The sequence below is a fragment of the Macaca fascicularis genome, chromosome 6, assembly GCF_037993035.2.
Source record: "Macaca fascicularis isolate 582-1 chromosome 6, T2T-MFA8v1.1".
NCBI lineage: Eukaryota > Metazoa > Chordata > Mammalia > Primates > Cercopithecidae > Macaca > Macaca fascicularis.
In genome coordinates, this window is record NC_088380.1 from 100,951,435 (window position 1) to 100,974,086 (window position 22,652).

A 22,652-nucleotide genomic window follows, 5' to 3' on the forward strand; every position below is an offset into this window, starting at 1 on the left:
CATAAGACAATAAACATGTCTTTAACTTTTCAGCAAAGCACACTAGTCTTTCTCTTTAAGATTCATTAGCATAATTTCCCCCCTCATGCCTTAAAAATGATGTTTCATTATCATTCACAGAACATATTAATAGGTAAATTCTTAAAATATGAAGAGTCCAGAAACCTCATTTTGCCTTTAATACCAAAAATACCAAATTACTTGGGTAAGCAACAATACTGGCCTCTTGATGTCTTTTAGGGTCAGCTGGAGCAATGTCCCTGGAGAACCCTCAGGTATAGTGGAACTTTAGATATTATCTGTTTCACAGAGATTTTGACACACAGATTTTACGTTTTAAGTCATCTAATTTCTAAGCCATTTGTCAAATGACTGCCTTATATAAAAACACTATAACTGCTCCCAAAACATCCCTAAGAATTAAGTGTCATTAAAGGCCATGTTCATGTCCTATACTGCATTTACACAATAAAACTCAACATACTGGATGACAGCTAGCCTGGCTATTATTGTTATTATTATTATTGTTATTATTATTATTATTTGGTAGAAACTGGATCTCATTGTGTTATCCAGGGTGGTCTTAAAACTCTTGGCCTCAAGTGATCCTCCTGCCTCAGCCTCCCAAAGTGCTGAGATTACAGGTGTGAACCACTGTGCCTGGCCTCTTCACTATATTTTATGTCTTCTAAACCATAATTGACTTGAATTATCAACCAGCTTTGAGGAAAGAAGGGGAAATGTAGTAAGTGTTCTCAAGAATCAGTGTCTGGTAGAACTGAAAGGCAGTGACTCAGATCCCATAATCACTGAAGTACTCCTAAGTCCTCCTGATTTAAGATCCAGCCCCACAGCAGGTATTAGAAGGACTTTGTTAACCTTATAGACAATGTATGAATTTTATCTAATTCCAAGCCTCCAGTAAACCTGGGTTCAGCCCTTGAAGAGTTTATGCATGGACATGGAGGTAATTTTCATTAATACTTCATTTTAATGTATTAGATTATTGCTACTTTCATTTCAACATTTATGGCAGGTTTCTTCCCTGCTAGGCACCAAGAATAAAAAGATGAATGAGGTTACAAACCTCTCCTTGGAGGAATTATTCGTATTTGAAGCAAAATTTGTAATTGCAGTTTACTTACACAGAAATTCTTTTTTTCTACAGGATAGACTGGGCCTTGAGAGTTTTCTAAACCGTCTTTCGTCAACTTCTAATTCTTTAGCAGCACAAAGTTACCAGGATTGAAATGTATCCATTATTCTAGACAAGTAAATGTAGAGCAGGTTTTGGAACTCAATATTTCATCCTAAATGTGAAAGACTGTATAGGCAAATAGTGTGCATAATTTCCTTTTTCCAGGGTTGAGAGGCTGCCAGTGGTGTGTAGTGTGGAGAGAGTGAAGTGACTCATAATTCTGGAATGATTATTTTGATCTCCTCTTGTAGCCTCTGTAGAATACTGGCAGGGCAACCAGCATAATTAACACTACACAGTCTAATTATAAACAAAACTCTATGTACAGTGGCTACCAAGAAGCAAGCCTGTACTGGATAATCCCCCAAGTTGGCAGGATTACTTTTAGAATGATGATTAGATAGTGTCATTTACTATAAATCAAGTTGCTTTTCTTTGATTGTCCAGGGACTTACCATGGGGGGAAAAGTGAATACAATAATATTTGTGGAAGTCTTCTGGCTTATTTTTTTCAGGGCCCATTTAAGCATTTCTTTATTGCAGTTCTTATAACCTTTTTGTCTTAAGAGAACATTTGTACATCTTACTATGTATGGCGTACTATTTTAGGGAGAATAGGAAAATTGGTCAGAGTAAGACATTTGTTCCAATAATAGTTGGATTGGTTTTTTTAAAGGTAAAAGAAACTAGGAATTTGAAAACATTACATTGGACTGGTATAATAAATAAAGAGGGAGAAAAAAAAAGCCTATGGGCTGCAGAGAAGAGGATGGGATAAGGGGATAAAGTGACTATAGCTGCTGTATGTGCTTGAGAGAAACCAAGATGTTTGTAACATGTGTATGGTCTCACATACTGGTCAGAAGCAGAGCAGGCACTGTTTATGATTGTATGTGCTTTAGGTATTTGTGGAAGCATGGCTAAGAGCTGAGGACCAATTTAGTTTGTTTATATATAGGGCTACTCGGTCTCTTAGATTTAGAAAAAAGATGCTAGCTGTGGAGATTTGTTTCACATAGCTGTGACCTGAACTACTGCAGAATGGTTATATTTATGCAAAATGAGCCTCAGAATTGTGATTACCTCAAATGAAGTTAAGAATTTTAAATCAGATGCTTCAAAATGAGGGCTTTTTTTCCTATCCAGAAAAACTCAGTTAACATTTTAAGTGGACACTTAAAAGGAGTTTCCCTTTTTAAGAAAGAAGTACAGAAATCCAAATACAAAAATGGATGTTAAGTCGTTTTTTGCTTAAGAATGCTTTTTTTTTTTTCCTTTTTTAACTTTTGATGAGCTCATAAGAAGTTTCTTTTAAAAGTTCTTTAGTTCATTTTAAATATTTGGATTTACAAAGAAAATTTCCCTAGCTTTTTACTTGAAAGGAGGGGGAGAACATATTGTATTTTCTAAATTTGGGCATAACTAGTATTATTACTGGCTAAATGATTTTGTGTTTGCCAGATATTCTTGAAAGAGAGACAGATGTAAGACAGCTGGGCTTGTTAAAAAGATCTCTATCTTTAGCCTGTGACCAAGTTCTGATTTGTCCCTTTAAATTACCTAACTGGACTCTTGCGAAGTGAAAAATTGGTTTTGGAGATGCACCAGGACATGATACATGTGGACTTTTGGGCCAGTTTCTAGGAGAATATGAGTTAGAGCCGCCCACACTACTTTCCTGCCCTCTAGCAGCATTTTTTGCATTATTTTTCAGTTGTTTATCTGGTTTCTGTTTTGTTGATTTTTTTTCCTGTTTTTTTTTTAATTATTTTTTCTACTTAGGTTTAATTTGGTATTATTTTCTAGGTTCTTGGGTGGAAATATCATTAATTTTTTTTTTTCTTCTTGTTCTTCTTCTTATTATTATTATTATACTTTAAGTTCTAGGGTACATGTGCACAACATGCAGGTTTGCTACATACGTATACATGGGCCATGTTGGTGTGCTGCACCCATTAACTCGTCATTTACATTAGGTATATCTCCTAATGCTATCCCTCCCCCCTACCCCCTCCCCACAATAGGACCCGGTGTGTGATGTTCCCCTTCCTGTGTCCAAGTGATCTCATTGTTCAATTCCTACCCATGAGTGAGAACATGCGGTATTTGGTTTTCTGTTCTTGTGATAGTTTGCTGAGAATGATGGTTTCCAGCTGCATCCATGTCCCTACAAAGGACATGAACTCATCCTTTTTGATGGCTGCATAGTATTCCATGGTGTACATGTGCCACATTTTCTTAATCCAGTCTGTCACTGATGGACATTTGGGTTGATTCCAAGTCTTTGCTATTGTAAATAGTGCCGCAATAAACATACGTGTGCATGTGTCTTTATAGCAGCATGACTTATAATCCTTAGGGTATATACCCAGTAATGGGATGGCTGGGTCAAATGGTATTTCTAGTTCTAGATCCTTGAGGAATCGCCACACTGTTTTCCACAGTGGCTGAACTAGTTTACAGTCCCACCAACAATGTAAAAGTGTTCTGTTTCTCCACATCCTCTCCAGCACCTGTTGTTTCCTGATTTTTTAATGATTGCCATTCTAACTGGTGTGAGATGGTATCTCATTGTGGTTTGGATTTGCATATCTCTGATGGCGAGTGATGATGAGCATTTTTTCATGTGTCTGTTGGCTGTATGAATGTCTTCTTTTGAGAAGTGTCTGTTCATATCCTTTGCCCACTTTTTGATGGGGTTGTTTGTTTTTTTCTTATAAATTTGATTGAGTTCTTTATAGGTTCTGGATATTAGCCCTTTGTCAGATGAGTAGATTGCAAAAATTTTCTCCCATTCGGTAAGTTGCCTGTTCACTCTGATGGTAGCTTCTTTTGCTGTGCAGAAACTCTTTAGTTTAATTAGATCCCATTTGTCAATTTTGGCTTTTGTTGACAAGGACTTACTTTATGAATCTGGGTGCTCCTGTACTGGGTGCATATGTGTTTAGGACAGTTAGTTCTTCCTGATGAATTGATCCCTTTACCATTATGTAATGGCCTTCTTTGTCTCTTTTGATCTTTGATGGTTTAAACTCTGTTTTGTCAGAGACTAGGATTGCAACCCCTGCTTTTTTTGTTTGTTTTCCATTTGCTTGGTAGATTTTCCTCCATTCCTTTGTTTTGAGCCTATGTGTGTCTCTGCATGTGAGATGGGTCTCCTGAATACAGCAAACTGATGGGTCTTGACTCTTTATCCGGTTTGTCACTCTGTGTCTTTTAATTGGACCATTTAGTCCATTTACATTTAAGGTTAATATTGTTATGTGTGAACTTGGTCCTGTCATTATGATATTAGCTGGTTATTTTGCTCGTTAGTTGATGCAGTTTCTTCCTAGCATCGATGGACTTTACATTTTGGCATATTTTTGCAATGGCTGGTACCTGTTGTTCCTTTCCATGTTTAGTGCTTCCTTCAGGATGTCGTATAGGGCAGGCCTGGTGGTGACAAAATCTCTCAGCATTTGCTTGTCTGTAAAGGATTTTATTTCTCCTTCACTTATGAAACTTAGTTTGGCTGGATATGAAATTCTGAGTTGAAAATTCTTTTCTTTAAGAATATTGAATATTGGCCCCCACTCTCTTCTGGCTTGGAGAGTTTCTGCCGAGAGATCTGCTGTTAGTCTGATGGGCTTCCCTTTGTGTGTAACCTGACCTTTCTCTCTGACTGCCCTTAACATTTTTTCCTTCATTTCACCTTTGGTGAATCTGACAATTATGTGTCTTGGAGTTGCTCTTCTCGAGGAGTATCTTTGTGGCGTTCTCTGTATTTCCTGAATTTGAATGTTGGCCTGCCTTACTAGGTTGAGGAAGTTCTCCTGGCTGATATCCTGAAGAGTGTTTTCCAACTTGGTTCCATTTTCCCCGTCACTTTCAGGCACACCAATCAGACGTAGATTTGGTCTTTTTCACATAATCCCATATTTCTTGGAGGCTTTGTTCATTTCTTTGTACTCTTTTTTCTCTACACTTCTTGCTTCATTTCATTCATTTGATCTTCAATTGCTGATATTTCTTCTTCCAGTTGATCGAGTCGGTTACTGAAGCTTGTGCATTTGTCACGTAGTTCTTGTGTTATGGTTTTTATCTCTATCAGTTCTTTTAAGGACTTCTCTACATTGGTTATTCTAGTTAGCCATTCGTCAAATCTTTTTTCAAGGTTTTTAGTTTCTTTGTGCTGGTTACATAGTTCCTCCTTTAGCTCTGAGAAGTTTGATCGACTGAAGCCTTCTTCTCTCAACTGGTCAAAGTCATTCTCCATCCAGCTTTGTTCTGTTGCTGGCGATAAGCTACGTTCCTTTGGAAGGGGAGATGCGCTTTCATTTTTTGAATTTCCAGCTTTTCTGCACTGGTTTTTCCCCATATTTGTGGTTTTATCTGCCTTTGGTCTTTGATGATGGTGATGTACTGATGGGGTTTTGGTATGGGTGTCCTTTCTGTTTGTTAGTTTTCCTTCTAACAGTCAGGACCCTCAGCTGCAGGTCTGTTGGAGTTTGCTTGAGGTCCACTCCAGACCCTGTTTGCCTGGGTATCAGCAGCGGAGGCTGCAGAAGATAGAATATTGCTGAACAACAAGTGTTGCTGTCTGATTCTTGCTCTGGAAGCTTCATCTCAGGGGTGTACCCAGCCTTGTGAGGTGTGAGGTGTCGGTCTGCACCTAGTGGGGGGATGTCTCCCAGTTGGTCTACTCAGGGGTCAGGGAACCACTTGAGCAGGCAGTCTGTCCATTCTCAGATCTCAATCTCCATGCTGGGAGATCCACTGCTCTCTTCAAAGCTGTCAGACAGGGACATTTGCCTCTGCTGAGGTTTCTGCTGCTTTTTGTTTAGCTATGCCCTGTCCCCAGAGTGGAGTCCACAGAGGCAGACAGGCAGGCCTCCTTGAGCTGTGGTGAGCTCCACCTAATCCGAGCTTCCCAGTGGCTTTGTTTACCTACTTAAGCCTCAGCAATGGCGGGCGCCCCTCCCCCAACCTCACTGCTGCTTTGCAATTAGATCTCAGACTGCTGTACTAGCAATGAGGGAGGCTGCATGGGCGTGGGACCCTCTGGGCCATGTGGGATATAATCTGGTGTGCTGTTTGCTAAGACCCTTGGTAAAGCTAAGTATTAGGGTAGGAGTTACCCAATTTTCCAGGTGTTGTGTGTCTCAATTTCCTTTGGCTAGGAAAAGGAATTCCCTTCCCCCTTGCGCTTCCCAGGTGAGGTGATGCCTTGCCCTGCTTCAGCTCTCGCTGGTCAGGCTGCACCTGCAGACCAGCACCAACTGTCCGACACACCCCAGTGAGACGAACCCAGTACCTCAATTGAAAATGCAGAAATCACCTATCTTCTGTGTCGCTCATGCTGGGAGCTGGAGGCTGGAGCTGTTCCTATTAGGCCATCTTGGGTGCACCCCCCCCAAATATCATTAATTTTAAACTTTTTCCCACTAGAGGCATTTAAAGCAATAAATTTTCTTGAATTTTGATATATTATGTTTTTATTATTATTTATTTCAAATATTTAATAAATTCCTTGTGGTTTCTTCTTTGACTCATGAATGATTTAAAGTCTTTTTTTTTTATTTTCCAAATATCTAGGGATTGTCTACCTAATTTACTAATTGATTTTTTAATTGTTTGCATTGTGTTTAGAGAACAAAGTCTCTAAAAAGCATATTTCAGTCTTTTGAAGTTGAGTGTGATTTATTTTATTTTATTTTGCTTTATTGCATCTTGGTGAACGTTTCATATGTATTTCTGCAGTTGTTAGATTTAATGTTCCGTGAATGTCAGGTCAAATTAATTAATAGTATTGTTCCGAACTTCCGTGACCTTACTTATTTGTTGTCTGTTTGTTCCATCAATTATGAAGAGAAAGGATATGGTTGTGGATGTTTTTGTTTGTTCTGTTCTTCATAAAAAACTTCTGTTTGAAACACTGTTATTAGGTATACATATTTAAGATTGATATCCTGCTGAACTTCTCCTTTTATCATAATAAAATATTCTTCTACTTTGTTAATCTATTTGTGTCTAAATTTAAAATACATCTCTTACAGAGAGTGTATATAGTGGTTTCTTGCTGTTTTTTCCCCATTGTGACAGTCTCTGTTATAATGTTTAATCCATTTACAGATAATGCATAGGTCGGGTTTAAGTCTACCATGTTGCCACTGTTTTCATTTGTTCGTTTTGTTTTTGTTTCTCTGTTTCTCCTTTATTCCTTTTTTTGGATTAAGTGGTCAATTTTAGTATTTCATTTTATTTTCTCTATTGGATTTGTAACTAGGCATCTTTTTAAAATCACTTTTTCAGTGTTTCTTCTAGGGTTAATAATATGCATCATTAACTTATTTAAGTCTGTGTATAGTCAGTATTGTACCATTTCACATTCTATACCTGACCCTTCTTCCTTTCTGCCTGATTACTCTTACTCAACTTCTGTATTCTTTGTGCTTTTGTTGTATCTTTTTTTTTTTTTTTTTTTTTTTTTTTTTAAGCATACAGTTTTTAAAGATAGTCTTTTACGGAAATTATAAGAAGAATAAAGAATGTATACTTTTATTTTAACATGTATTATTTCTGGTATTCTCTCCTTCCTGAAGATCTGAGTTTCCGTCTGGTAGTATTTCCCTTCATCCTGAAGAAACTCCTTTAAAATTTCTTGTAGTGTACATCTGCTTGAGGAAAATGTGTTCTAAATGAATTCTGTAAGCTATCATTTATCCGAAAATGTCTTTTATTCTTGATTTTGAAGCATATTTTCACTGCATGTGCAAAGTTGAGTTGAGAATTTTCTTTGTCTTCCAACTCTTTAAAAATGCACTGTCATCTTCAGGCCTCCACCATTGACATAAGAAGTTAGTGTTTGTACTGTTGTTCATCTGTATGTAACATTGTTTCCAGGCTCTCTTAAAGGTTTTCTTTTTATCTTTAGTTTTAAGCAGTTTTGACCATGATGTGCTTAAGACATTATTATTTATTTGTGTGTGTGTGTGTGAGTGTGTGTATTTATCTTTTTGGGGGTTTGCTGAACGTTTTGGATCTGGTAAGTGGTGTTTTTCATCAAACTTAATAAAATTTTAACTATTATTTCTTCAGATATTTTCTTCTGCCGCATTCTCATACTCTTCTTCTGTGGCTCCTGTTAGACACGTTAGACTGACTGATACTGTCCCCCAGATCCCTGATGCTGTGTTTACTTTTCTTCAATCCTTTGTCTCGTTGTTCTTCAAATTGGTAATTTCTAATGATCTGTCAAGTTTATGGACTCTTTCTTCTGCTGTCTCCAATCTGCCATTAAGTCCATTTAGTAACTTTTTCATTTTATTTATTGAACCTTTGTGTCCTAGAATTTTCTTTTTTCCCTGCCATTTAGTTCTTTTTTAGTCTTGATTTCCCTGCTGAGAGTCTCATCTATTCACATATTCTCAATTTTTCCTTTTTAAAATACATCTTCCTGCTTAACGATGGGGATACAATTGAAAAATAATAAAACACATCTTCTTCAGGGATTCTTTTTTATTTATAATAGCTACTCTAAAGACTCGCTAAATGCAATCAAATATCTGGACCACCTTAAGATTGCTTTCTAATAATTCTATTTACTTAGGGTTCACATTTTCTTGTTTCATTAAATGTCTAGTAATTTTTTATTACATATTGAATAGTGTCAATGACACATTGTAGAGATGCTGAATTAAAAAAAAAACAACTGTAAAATGTTGATTTTTCTCGCTCTGTCTCTGTAGACAGCTTAGTTACTGACTGATCACCTTGTGTAGGCTTGTTTTTGAAGTTTTTAGGGCAGATCTGTGGAAAGCCTAAGGTGTTTCTCAGGCTCCTCTAACTTAGTAGGACTCATCCTTAAATACTTTTTCCCCTGTGAATTTTATTAGGGCTTGGTTTTAGGCTTTGTTAGTATGGATCTAGAGTAGGCCTTATTCTAGGGTAGCACTTTTACTTCTACGCTGAGGCCTTTCTAGTGCTTCAAGCTGACGCCTAGGGTGTTATGAGTTCTCTTTGCTCTGACTGGGTTGACCTGCCACTGCTTTCCTGCACTGCTTGACCTCTAGTATTTCTGTTCTGTCTTAACCTTATTGCAGCCACTTTCTTCTATGCCCCAAGTTCTGAATTGGCTAAGGACTCTCAGAAAACCTCGTACAAACCTCCATGACTCCCCTCTGCACATGCCCCCCTTCACCAGCACTGCTCTACTTAGACCCTAGCTTGGCAGACTACAGTTGGGAAATTGTCCCCAGACAGAGAACCAGAGTTATTGTGGGCCCACCTGTTCCTTCACTCAGAGGTCACACTCTGTTAGCGAGTATGTGCAAACAGGTGTATCATTTTATCTAGTTTAATAGTTGTTTATGAGAGGAATGATAATCTGGTACCAATTACTCTGTCATATGGAAAGTTGAAATCTCTCCCAGTATGCTTATGGACTGAATCATTGCTCTCTGATCTTCTTGCCTCCCACCCTCAGTCATCCATTTACTTTTCTCTTCACAAGGGAGACAAAGTCAGGGTGAGGGACAGCAGAAGACAGACCTTACTTGGATCTTGCTCCTATGTCATGACCTTGGGCTTCTGAACTGGAAAATTAAAGGTGGTGTGAAAAAGCACAGTATACTAGGGGTAAAATAGTAATGCATGCAGGACTTTCCATGTTCGTATTTTATGCCATGCTTATACATTGAGGTGTTATACAAACAGGTGTCAGGGAAAGGGACGACTTAGATACATCTTCAAAACTTGTTTGCTGTTAATGACTGCCCTTCAGATTCTGGTGAGATAAGATACACCTAAACTTGTAACTTCTCATGAGCACTGTCATTAACAGGAAGAGATTTTCTTTGAGTATGGGTTTAGTGGGGGTTGGGTAATGTTTTGTCCATCTGGACCTACCCAGAAAAAAAAATCATGTTATTTTTGTTCTAAATTCTAGTGTTTTTCTTTTTAAGCCTGAACTTAAAAAAAAAATGGTATTTTTTTTTGATAGAAGAGGATTCTCATTAGGGAAATAGTTTATGTGATACTTAGTCATCACTTTGGAAATTTATCTAGAAAGTATTGTAAGTGCTGTAACATACTTGGAGCTTATAGTTCTATATAAATATGTCATAGGGGCCTCAAAAGAACATTAGACTTTTTTTTTCCTTGTTACTATTCCCTAAAAAAATACAGTATAACAACTGTTTATGTAGCATTTACAATGGATTAGATATTATAAGTAGTCTAGAGATGATTTAAAGTATGTGGGAGGATATGCAAAGATTAGATGCAAATATTACAGCATTCTATAGAAGGGACTTGAGCATTTCTGGATTTTGGTTTCACAGGGAGCTCTGGAATGAATCCCCCACAGATACCTAGGGACAGCTGTTAAATTTTCTCTGAAAATGTGATGGCAGCTTAAAGCTTTAATCCTTTTAAAGTCTGTGAGAAGTTTGCTTCTTTTAGTTCAAGTTGCTGTTAATGTTGTTTGTCATGGCTTCACTTTTTGTCCTGTTTTCTAAATTGTACCCCTCAGTTGATGACTTGTTGTCTTGCCGGTAGCCTCTATGCACTGTACAGTTGGCTTCTTACCACATCCTCCCTATATGTTTAACCCTGCCTAACAATCTGCTTTCTCTACCTTTTATAAACATTTTATTTAACTTGTATTGTGGTAAAATACACATAACACTTCTTTTAGACCTGGGCTGGTAAGAACTGCTAAAGATGTTTTTTAGAGATTTGTGGTATGACAGATTCCACTGGGATATCTGACCTTCTCAGTCATGCTTGTCTTGGGGTCACCACTCCTTGGCCCTCTCCCATGGCACCTGTCCCTCATTCTGCTCAAGCCCCTATGCCTTCCCAACAACTTGCCTTTAGCTCTGGGCAGATGTCCTTGCTTGCACTCATCACAGAGAACAGGAAGGCTCGCTGCTGTTTTGTGCTCATGCACATGCCTCTTCTCTGTCGTCACCTGCTGTCCTCCAGGCTTGGAGGAAGAGGACCTAGCTCCCATTATAATGGGTTTCTTGTACGCTCTCCCTATCCCTCTGGATGCTATGCTAGCATTTTCCCTCCCCTACTCCTCCACCTCCACATTTCATCTTTCTTTTCCTTTCCTGCAGAAATACGTGCCCAAGTTGTTCCCATCTTAAACACAGGTACATGAAAAACAAGGATTTAAGTTTTCTCTATACCACATTTTCCTTTAGTTTATCCCTATGTTTTTTCCTTGATAAACAACTACATACCTTGAAAGAATAGTATGCAGCCCTTGTTTTCTTTCGTTAACTTTACATTTCTTCTTTGGGCCCCTGGAATCAGGTTTCTACTCTCACTATTAAAGTCACTGGTTCCCTGGTTGCCAAATGTAAGGGCCTCTCTAGGCCTCATTTTACTTGACCTTTCTAAAATATTTAATGCTGGCCACTTTCATCTTTATGAAATCCTGCTTTTGGTTTCTGGGATGTCACTCTCTGATATTCCTACCTTTGGTCCATTCCTTCTTCTTTGCTGTCCTTCTTCCTCTGGCCACCCAGCTCTTAAATGCTGATCCTCCCTGACTCATCTCCCTTTTGATAGTCTCATTTATCTGCATGGATTTAATGACCATATCTACACAGGTGATTTGGAAACCTGAATCCTCCACCCAGATCACTCCTTTGAGCTCTAAACCCACATAACACAATCCTTTTAACAATTCTACAAAATAGTACTGTTTCCCACATTTATAGATGAGGAAATTGAGGATAAGACAGGTAACGTGTTTGAGATCAGTCAGTGGAAAAGCCAGGATTTTAACCTCTACCTAAAATCAGGCCTTTAACTCTGTTAATCAAACATCTCCACCCGGTTATCTGACAGATCCATCGAATATATCATATCCTACACTGAATGCCATCTCATAATCCTGTTCTCCTTCCTTGCCTCAAAAATAATTAGAAAATGTGAAAGCCTATATTTCAATCTCAGTGAATGACATTCCTTCTTTTCAGTTATACAAGTTGGAATGTAAAGGGAATTGACATAGACTTTTCTCTGTCTCCTACCCTGCAGGTCCATCTAGCCCAAGGGAATATCAGTTCTTGTGCATCTACTTTTTTAATGTGGCTTGTAATCATACCCTCCTCCTTATTCCCACTGCTACTGACATAGTTAAGAACTTTATCTTGACTGTTATTGCCATTATAGTGACAGTCTAACTCACTCAGTGCAACTGGTTACAGGCAGAGCCCAGTGTCACAGTGACAGCCTAAGTCTCACATTATCTGAGCTGAAGAACCAGGGTTTATTGTTTTTGTTTTTTTAATTTTTAATCTGTTGCAGAAATTTTGTAGCATATAAAAATTAATTAGAAAAATGAAATGAAAAAAGACATACAAAATAGCTCAGTTTTAAACATTATTAAATTCAACACGCATAAAAATTACTCTGTCAAATTGTCATAAAAGTTTTTGGGTACTAATAGTCTATGTATATCCTGTCCCAGATGGGTCACACTTTTGCACATTGGCACTGGTCCACAAACAACATTGAGGAGTGCTAGTTCACAGTATCTGATGAAAAGAAATGTCTTCAGTTCTCTTAGATTATAACCACATGGGCCTATGTTATTTAAAACTGAAACATTTCAGCTAGAAGGTTCTTTGCTTTGGCTTATAGATAGCTTATGTATATGGATTTAAGAGGTTTTAGAAAATTCCCTGTTTCTTTAGGATCCCTTCTTTCAGTGGGAATAAATCCCATTGATCAAGGGGTAATCATGTGTTACATTACAATTTAATGCCAAAATCAAAGTGTACTGACTTAAGAATCAAATCAACATTTTCTTTTTTTTTTTTTTTTTTTTTTTTGAGACGGAGTCGCGCTGTGTCGCCCAGGCTGGAGTGCAGTGGCGCGATCTCGGCTCACTGCAAGCTCCACCTCCCGGGTTCACGCCATTCTCCCGCCTCAGCCTCCCGAGTAGCTGGGACTACAGGCACCCGCCACCACGCCTGGCTAGTTTTTTTGTATTTTTAGTAGAGACGGGGTTTCACCATGTTAGCCAGGATGGTCTCGAACTCCTGACCTCGTGATCCACCTGCCTCGGCCTCCCAAAGTGCTGGGATTACAGGCTTGAGCCACCGCGCCCGGCCTAATCAACATTTTCTTAAATAGGCTTGAAGTACCTTCATGGATCTTCATGGGATACCTGTAATAAAAGTGATTTTCCCTGATTTGATATATTTAACTTGATATGATTGTGCATACCAGAAACAAAAAAAAACCTGTGCTTCCATTGCGCAGTAAAATACAGCAAATGGGTTGATGTGATCTCCATTTCTGAAAGATTAAAATTCTACGTAGGTATTATTCTGACTGGGAGTGAAATAATAAAAGTAAGTTATTTGGATTTAGGCAGGCATCTGACTAAGCCCTTGTCAGAAGATTTGAAATTAATGACATGCAGACAGGAGATGCCAAATGGTCAAACTGTGGAATATCTCTTGGCTTTAAATGTCTTGGCTGAAGAATAAAAAAAAAAAACCCAGCAACAAAGTTATAAGGGGATGGAATTGAGAGATGGGAATAAATATTAAGCTGAGATTGTACCTGGAGTTAGTTTAGAAATATCGTAAATAAAACCATACTGTGCAGAACCCATTGTTGTCTGTATTAGGCCTGACACAGAACAAAACACATGGGGTGAATGCCTGAGAGCATAATCTTCCCATGTGTGGTAAAGAAAAGTCAAAAAAGGCCTTTTTAGACATTTTTAAATTTAAAAAAAAAAATTAAGCTAGTCTACAGCACTGTGCCAGGCACTGAAAAACTACTACAGAAACTTTCTAATCATTAAACGTTTTAAAAGCAATTTTAAAAATTGAATACAGCAATATTTGCTCTGTTAATGTGTATGACCCCAAACACTATTAACTATCAAAACAAAACATACCTTTTTTTTTTTTTTTTTTTTACAAGAAATTGGGGCACTATAGGAAGTTTGGGAGATTATATTCCCAAAAGCAGGATGTTAGAACCCTTCTTCTTTCATAGTAGATGGGTAGATGGCAGATTGCTAAACTCGTACCTAGAAAATGATTAAAAGTTTTATTCGAATAAAAATTTTAAAGTAGCATAACTTGTACAAAGTTCAGGTTGGAGAGGAGTCAGGAAAAGGCAACCTCATTGTGATCCATATGCTCCCCAAAGCAGAAATGGGTGAGGTGAAATGAAAAGAAAGTTTATTTTTTAAAGGTAATAAAAACAAAAGAAAAACAAAAAGGATAACTTCTCTTAATTTATGTTGTAGCAAGTTAAGCTGAGGTATGGAATACCAGGTATTCACCAGGTGGTTGGGCATGGGAAAGGGAGATGATGACACTGCAGGCAGAGGAAACAAAAGAAAAAAGACATGTGGAGGATGGTGTGGAATAGCTGCCTGACCTGTGCTCAAAATAGTAAGCAGTTTGGGGTGGCCAGAGCATACCCAGGAATGGTATGGTTAGTGCTGGCTGGGATCTGACCATGGAAGATGCTTATACCAGTGCCTCTCAAACTTAAGTGCACCTGAGGATTTGTTAAAATTCGTACTCTAGGAGGAGACTTCAGAGGCTGCGTTTCTAACAAGCTGCAATGTGATGCAAATGCCGCAGGGTCACGGGCCACACTGAGCAGCAAAACTGCAAATGTTACCCTAATACTTATCAGTGATTCGTTTTATGGATGAAGAGTTGTCACCATTACAGTGTTTGTTGAATAGCACAAAATACATAGCATTTATCTTAAGCTAGATATTCAGTAGTTTTTTGTAAGCTTTGCTCTCCTGATGGTGAAATAATACTCTTAGCAACTTCATTGCCAGGTATTAAATAAATAATTCAGGGCTCTCATCTTTTATTGAATTAGTTTGGGTAGAGGGATGCAATATAATAATGAAAAGAACGTAAACTTTTGAATCAGATTTTTAGACCTGGGCTTTAACATTAGTTTTATGACTAAAATAGCTGTGTGTATGACTTTATGAAAGTGAATTAATCTCTTTTTCTATTTTCTCATGTCTAAAATAGAATACTTGCCATTTTATAGGATTGTTGTAAGGGTTAGAAATGAGATGTATAAAGTGCCTTATAGGGAAGATTAGTGGAAGTTTCAATTTGATAATTTTTGAGATCCCTTAAAAACTAAAATTGTATGAATTTTAAATAAAGAAAATTCAATGATCTAATCCTAGGAAGTACTGATATATGGGGGATTATCTACCCTTCTACTTCTAGAGTCTTTTTTCTCAGTGATTTTGGCAAATCGGATGGTGTGGTTTGTTGTAGTTTGTAAAAGCTCCCACTGAGATCCACTAACACTCATGGTGTGCAGTATGGTTGTTTCCCATGGAAATATGTTTTACTACTGAAAGCCATGGAAGCATGAAAAACAGATTGAATTATAATTTTATCTGACTTTTATTGTCTTTTGGTCTTTTTAAAAATTATTTCTTGCTTATGGAAATTTCCTATGTAATTTGTTGCTTCCCATTTGCTGTGGGACAGAAACATTCCTCTTTCAGGGGAAAACAATAACCCATCCTGTTGCTTAGCCACACTCAGTCTTAGAGATGGGCATACCAGCTTGTGGTACTCCCTAGGGAGAATGAGACTCAGGGACGAGACCCACAAGTACTTTAGAAGCAGGTCTGAGGCCTGCTGGACAGAAATTCTGGGATCCCAGTGCCCAGACACTAGAAGGGGAAGCATGGACTCTAGGTGGGCACATCCCTTTAATCCTACTAACTTCTGGCCTGGTGGGGACAGATGTAGTCAGAGGAACGCCAAAACAGGGCCCTCTCAAGGCCAGGGCAGGGTCCCAGGTTGTGGGGCAGGAGTATATTAAGGAAATTACTATATTATCTCAGATATCTTTTTAAAAATATAATAGCCTGTTTATTTAACTTTCTTGTTTCATAACTGATATACTTTTATTTATGTTTTGGTTTTTAATGAATGACTCAATAATAGCATAAACATCTTATTTAATTCAGTAGCTCTAAGATGGAAATAAGTCTTAGTGACTGAAAAAAAATTCTTACTTTAAATGTGGTCTAGCTAGAAGACATGTTACTAATATTATGAGCTTTTTTTTTCTGACTCTGCTTTGTTTTTATGGTTTGGTTTTTTAGATCGGCTTCAGCTCCCCAGGAATATGATTGAAAACAGCATGTTTGAGGAAGAACCAGATGTGGTGGATTTAGCCAAAGAGCCTTGTTTACATCCTCTAGAGCCTGATGAGGTGGAATATGAGCCCCGGGGTTCCCGACTGCTGGTGCGGGGTCTTGGTGAGCATGAGATGGACGAGGATGAAGAGGATTATGAGTCATCAGCAAAGTTGCTGGGCATGTCCTTCATGAATAGAAGCTCAGGCCTTCGGAACAGTGCAGCTGGTTACAGGCAGAGCCCAGACGGGGCTTGTTCAGTACCCTCTGCAAGGACCATGGTGGTCTGTGCTTTTGTTGTTGTGGTTGCTGCTTCTGTAATCATGGTGATTTACTTACTACCCAGATGTACCTTTACCAAAGAAGGCTGCCATAAAAAAAACCAATCAATTGGACTAATTCAGCCAATTGCAACAAATGGGAAATTGTTTCCATGGGCACAAATCAGGCTTCCCACTGCCATTGTGCCACTACGCTATGAACTCAACCTACACCCGAACCTAACCTCGATGACATTCAGGGGTTCTGTGACAATTTCGGTTCAGGCTCTTCAGGTCACATGGAATATCATTCTTCATAGCACAGGTCATAATATTTCAAGAGTGACCTTTATGTCAGCCGTTTCAAGCCAAGAAAAACAAGTTGAGATCCTGGAATATCCATATCATGAACAGATCGCCATTGTTGCCCCTGAAGCCCTTCTAGCAGGGCACAATTATACTTTGAAGATAGAGTTCTCAGCAAATATATCTAGTTCTTACTATGGGTTTTATGGCTTCTCCTACACAGATGAAAGTAATGAGAAAAAGTATGTAGCCCTCTTAAATGATTCTGGTTTTACGTTCTGATAACTTCTGCAATATAGATCCCTTTGCCCACACCAGAGACACGAATTGTGATTTTTTTTTTTAATTTAGAAAGTTATATACAAAATAGTAGAATGGTGATTTAGAAGAATATATTATCTCTCTTAGTCAAAGCCTTGAGCATATATCATGGTGGGGTGGAGATAGGGGTGTGCTGGTAGAAAAGGATGGATAAAGATTATATCCCAAAAAACTTGTTATCTTGAGGTTTTCACTTTTTTTTTTTTTTTTTTTTGAGACGGAGTCTCGCTGTGTCGCCCAGGCTGGAGTGCAGTGGCCGGATCTCAGCTCACTGCAAGCTCCGCCTCCCGGGTTTACGCCATTCTCCTGCCTCAGCCTCCCGAGTAGCTGGGACTACAGGCGCCCGCCACCTCGCCCGGCTAGTTTTTTGTATTTTTTTAGTAGAGAGGGGGTTTCACCGTGTTAGCCAGGATGGTCTTGATCTCCTGACCTCGTGATCCACCCGTCTCGTTCTCCCAAAGTGCTGGGATTACAGGCTTGAGCCACCGTGCCATTTTTAAGATGAATCTAGTTTTCTGTCACCTCATGAAGTCTGTTGGGAAGCAGAGTAAAGAGTATGAGTTATTCTTTAAGACCTATTTTCCTAATGTGCAGAACTTTTAGGAGGTACTTAGTGAAATACAGAAAGAGGACATGAAGTGTGAAGTGTGATGTGCTTACATATATCATTTTTAATAACCTTAATCTTTACTGGGTTATTATTTTTTAAATGTCAGTCTATTTTGGATTTCTGGTGGAAATTTTTTTTAAGGTCTAGGAGAGACTTAATTTGGTTCAGAAAAAAAGGTGAGACAAAATATAAAATTATTCAGCTCCCTATTTGGACTATATGTTTAGTATTTTAATCTTAGCATTCATAGCATGTAGTTTAAAATTCTGGGAAGATGGAGTTCACACAGTATGGAGGTTATTCTTAAGTAGCAGTGATACCAGTTGTCTTGTGCACAAAGTCCTCACTACATCTGCTTTATGCAATTGGATCATTCTCTCAATATTACTCTGTAAAACAGTATGTGAATTACTGATGCTGACCATTTGGCTAATGTATGTTGACATGTTAAGAGAAATAGTTAGAAATGAGTATTCTACATCTAAAGGAAACTTTTTGATCCTTCTTAAATGGAGAAAGAGACAAAGCAAGATCCATAATTCTATTCAGATAAATAATTTTTATTTTATTTTCCCTCTATGTAATACTTTTAAAATAAGTGGCATACTGGCCCTGCATTTCAATTCTTGCATAAGATCTAGCATTAAACACAAATGTATAATTGCAATGGGAACTTGAAAGTTCTTGCCTTTAGTTCTCCTTCTATAATGCCTATTATCCCCAGGAAATGTAAGATATACATAAAAACAATGTTCTTAGTATGCAAACAGACTTTTAGGACATTGATCCTGGAATCCTTGTACCCGTTAACTATTTAATGGGAGGAATAAATGTAGCAGAGTAAGGTGATTTTTGGTATGGCCACTTGTTGACTCTTGCCATGGGCTGGATTGAGTTGTGGAAAATGTCGGAAAAATGGAATATGTTTCTTTAAAATTAAGAGTATTATAAAACAGTATTTTATAACCTATTAAAATAAATGAGTTAGTGAAACTCTGCTATTCAAAACAAAATAAAAGTTTCAGTAAAATGAATCCCCTACATGATAGTACATCCTGATTCCAGGTAAATATTTAGATTATTTATACCTTTCAAGATGTCTGAAAACTGTAATTCAAAGCTTTTTTTTTGGTCTTTCTCTCTTTTAATTTTGCTTAGTTCTGTTAGAGAAGCTTTTATACATTTTTCTTCTCTGAGGTATGATTAGAATACATGTTTATACTGGTAGATAAGTAAGGTATATATTTCTTGTTGATTGGAAAACTATTGTATGTAAATGTCAGACACCTTGCATAGACACTGCTTGTTGTAAGGGAACTTTACCTTTTTTACCCATGTGATCTAAGAGATAGAGACAATCAGTAACCTTGGAGTTAAATCTAGAAGTTGTTTATGATAGGCTTAAAGTCCTAGATAACAAACTGATGCTAAGAACTAGTAAACAAATTCAGGATAGGGATGTGTTTCAGCAGTTCCTCATTTCTAACAGGATTTAATTCAAGACTGTTTTTGATCTGGCCCTTGTTTTTTCTTTCTCGCAGTTCTCACCTGCCATGGTGAACTTTCTGATGATAATAATGGCCAGTATTCACCTGGAACTGAAGGGCTGGAAACTGTTCCAGGCATCTCACATGTTGAGTCTTTTATTCTGTCAAACTCACTAAGAGATAGATGTTAACATTATATTCATTTTACAGCTAAGGGAGCAGAGGCACATAAAGTAACTTATCCAGCATCTCATGGCAAGCAGGTAGTAGAGGGAGAACTCAAACCCAAGGTCATTTTAACTACAGAAGCCACATTCTTCCCCACCATGGTGCACTGCCTCTCTAGTTCATACTTGCTTTCCTTTGTACATTGTTATCCCCAGTGCTTAAAATTCTCTTATCCCCAGTTAATTTGTAATTGTCTTGAACACTACTTGATAAAGTGTTGAACTTTAGTATTTCAGAAAGGAAATATACTCTCCAGTGAAAGAATAAGCTTCAAGTTATTCAGCATAGATAAAACAGATAGATTATAAGTATTATCAAGCAACAGCCTTCTCAAAGGGATTTTTATGTGAGATAGTTATGATTGGATCTCTTAACAGTTTAAGGTTTTATTTGCCTTAGTGTGTTATGATCTAATTTTTATCCAAAAGTGGTGGGTCTCTCTTGTATGAATAGTAGGGATAACATCAAACTTTATTCCCTGGTCCCTTATGCTTCTCTTTCAAAATCTTCTGTTAACTAGATAAGAATGTTGGGGGTGGGTTGAAGAAATGAAATGTTAGAAACATAATATGTGTAAATTGTTTCATATATGTTGATTGCTACCTTTCTTGCAGTTTACCCAATCCAATAGCAACAGTTATTTGGGGACACATCCTTAACAGAAAAAAAGCAAAAACAAAACAAAAAAAAACCAAAAAAGTACACTAATTTTAAGTGTGGAAGAAGTTAGGACTATTTTGCATTTGTAATAAATATCTATTAGGGACCATATGATATGCAAGTATTTTTTATTATAAATAGTTTCAGTTGATTCTAACAAAAATCCTAGTATTTAGGACCATATGGTATACAAGTAGTTTTTATTATAAATGGTTTTATTTGATTCTAACAAAAACCCTGGTATTCGGCAGTGGATTCTATCTCAGTCCTAATTTAACTAATAAGGACATTGAAATGTACGAGATGGGCCGGGCGCGGTGGCTCACGCCTGTAATCCCAGCACTTTGGGAGGCCGAGGCGGGCGGATCACAAGCTCAGGAGATGGAGACCACGGTGAAACCCCGTCTCTACTAAAAATACAAAAAAAAATTAGCCGGGCGCGGCTGTGGGCGCCTGTAGTCCCAGCTACTCGGGAGGCTGAGGCAGGAGAATGGCGTGAACCCAGGAGGCGGAGCTTGCAGTGAGCCGAGATCGCGCCACTGCACTCCAGCCTGGGCAACAGCGTGAGACTCCGTCTCAAAAAAAAAAAAAAAAAAAAAAAAAGAAATGTACGAGATGTAGGATACTGATCTGCCCAAAGTCATGTGGTTAGTAAATTATAGAGTCTGGGTCATCTGACTCCAAATCTCATACTCTTTCTTTTCTCCTTATCTTCTAGTAGTGGAAACTAAGCCTGAAATAAGAGAAGCTACCACCTCCAAAGTGGTGGTTGTATATGTGCTATGTTGATTGGTACCTGAAACATGCACACCAGGGCCATATTTGCCAGGATTATAGCCATATTGGGATGCTCTCCCAAGTTCAGATCTGTGTTATTCTTTTACTTAACCGAAAATCTACATTTCTCCTTGTTTCTTTTTATGCTTTTCCACCAACCTGTAATCAAGGACTTTTTTTCTTTTTCCTTGAGACAGCATCTTGCTCTGTCGCCCAGGTTGGAGTGCAGTAGTACAATATCGGCTCACTGCAGTCTCTGCCTCCCAAGTTCAAGCGATTCTCTTGCCTCTGCCTCCTGAGTAGCTGGGATTACAGGCATGTGTCACCATGCCTGGCTAATTTTTATATTTTTAGTAGAGATGAGGTTTCACCATGTTGGCCAGGCTGGTCTCAAACTCCTGACCTCAAGTGATCCGCCCACCTTGGCCTGCCAAAGTGCTGGGATTACAGGCATGAGCCACTTGGCCCGGACTGTAATTGAGGATTTTTCTGTGTGTCATATTCTCAACTGTTGCTGGTGTGCTATAGAAAAAGGAGGAAATTTCTTTTAATCTCTGAGGAGAATAAAGGAAACAAAAATACTACAGGACACCTAATGTTTTCAGTCTTCGTGAAAATGCAAGCTGTGAATTTGAGGTTTAGTGTTGTGAAGCCAGAGTCTGTACAGATAATTCGCAGCAATTAATGACCACCCTTCTTAATAATCTTCCATCAGAAACCTTTTTAAGACCTCAGTGCCCAGTTGCAGCCTACCGTTGTGGCTTCATCTCCAGCCACACTGGGCAGCCACCCCCAGTTTCTGCACGTGCACTGCTCTCTTGTGTTCCCAGACCAAACGGAGGGTCAGGCTGCTCTTTTTTGCTGCCCAATAACGAGATGCAGATGAATTGGGAAGAGACCTTTTATTTCTATAACCAATTATACAGGGAGAAGGCCTGGAAATTATTGCCAGGCCAACTCAAAATTACAAAGTTTTCCAGAGTTTATATACCTTCTAAACTATATGTTTACATGTAAGTGTGCATTTATCTAAAGACATAAGTGATTAATTTCTTTTAATCCATAACTAAGGTCTGAGTCTTGAAGACCTTCCTCTGGAGACTCAGTAAATTTACTTAATCTAAATGGGTCCAGGTGCTGGGGTGATTACCCTTATCTTGTCTCCTGCTAACCACGGAGTTTTGGGGAGTTCCTTCAGACCTCCAGTAATTGTCTGTGGAGGCCTGGGGAGTTTTCTTCAGACCCTCCAATAAGACGTATTTAATCCTAAATGGGTCATGTTAAGAATTCCTTCATTATTTTGTCATGCTTTAAGACCCAGGCAAAACTCTTGGTGGGCTTTTGTTAAATTCCAGCCTTTGTATAAGGGCACTGGCTTTTAATATTTAACTTAACCCACTCAGCCAGTACTGAAACAGTTGTTATGGAGGCCTGCGTTAGTGAGACCTGGCTTGCCACACTTGTGTTAATCACTCTTTCCAGAGTATACTTTTTTCCCTTCTTCACCTTTTCAAATACTCATCTTTTTAGGCCCTCTTCGGGTTTTGTACAAGTTTCCTTATATAATATCTTCCACCTCTAGTCAGAATTTGTTTCCTTCCCTTTGTTCCCACTGCTTTATTTTCATTGTTAGGACATG

General features: G+C 38.2%; 1 protein-coding gene across 2 annotated transcripts in view; it reads left to right on the forward strand.

Annotated features, from left to right (window-relative positions):
- Positions 1-22,652, forward strand: part of LNPEP (leucyl and cystinyl aminopeptidase) — a 100,279-nt gene that overhangs the window by 30,839 nt on the left and 46,788 nt on the right. For both annotated transcript variants that reach the window (XM_005557431.5, XM_065546506.2), the window contains exon 2: positions 16,332-17,172. In XM_005557431.5, coding sequence (XP_005557488.2) covers positions 16,332-17,172 — 841 coding nt within the window. The remainder of the gene's footprint in view (positions 1-16,331; positions 17,173-22,652) is intronic.